General features: G+C 33.9%; 1 protein-coding gene across 1 annotated transcript in view; it reads left to right on the forward strand.

Moving 5' to 3' along the window:
- The first annotated feature begins 444 nt into the window (after positions 1 to 444).
- LOC141898131 (uncharacterized) overlaps positions 445 to 658 on the forward strand; it is an 11,031-nt gene continuing 10,817 nt past the window's right edge. Inside the window, exon 1 of the mRNA XM_074783965.1 lies at positions 445 to 461. Within this exon, the coding sequence (XP_074640066.1) occupies positions 445 to 461 (17 nt within the window). The remainder of the gene's footprint in view (positions 462 to 658) is intronic.

Genomic DNA, 658 nt, shown 5'->3' on the forward strand with positions numbered 1-658 from the left:
AACAATGATATACAATTACTATAAATGGAAGTAGTTTAGGTCAGTGATGTTAATTGACCTGCTGTATTTAATGTGTGATTACACGGATTGAAGGGTTATAGGTCAAATTACATATTTATATACAGCAGAAACTCAATCTATATATATACATGCCTGTGGAGTTAGGGGGCTGAACTCACAGCCAGATTGTCAACAAAGTTGAAAGTAATAAACAACATCAAAACAAAAGATGTAAAAGGGACAGCGATGCCAAAAATAGTCACAAATATCGAGAACTCCACTAAAGAGGCCCGCTAAAACTAGAGAACTCGACAATAGGTCATAGTCAGTTAGTTTCATATTTTATGGGTTTAATCAAAAATGAAATATATAATATTCTAAATTCAAACCTAACAAGAATTGGTTCCTTTTGATAGAAAGAACCGGAGGAAGTAATAGCCTAAAATGTATACCACAAACCTGTAAGATCGAGTGAAACGGCAATTAATCTCGACATTCAATTCAAGTAAAAACAGTCTCTTTCGATAAGTTGTAAGAAAATATTAAATGAATTTGAAATTACCTTCAAATGAATTCGAGGAGTCACAATAGTCAATAGTCCACACGCGCCGAGTAACAGTGGTAACCAGTTAGTGATGTTGCAAGCACTAAAACTGTA

Source organism: Tubulanus polymorphus, chromosome 1 (assembly GCF_964204645.1).
Source record: "Tubulanus polymorphus chromosome 1, tnTubPoly1.2, whole genome shotgun sequence".
Classification (NCBI taxonomy): Eukaryota; Metazoa; Nemertea; class Palaeonemertea; order Tubulaniformes; family Tubulanidae; genus Tubulanus; species Tubulanus polymorphus.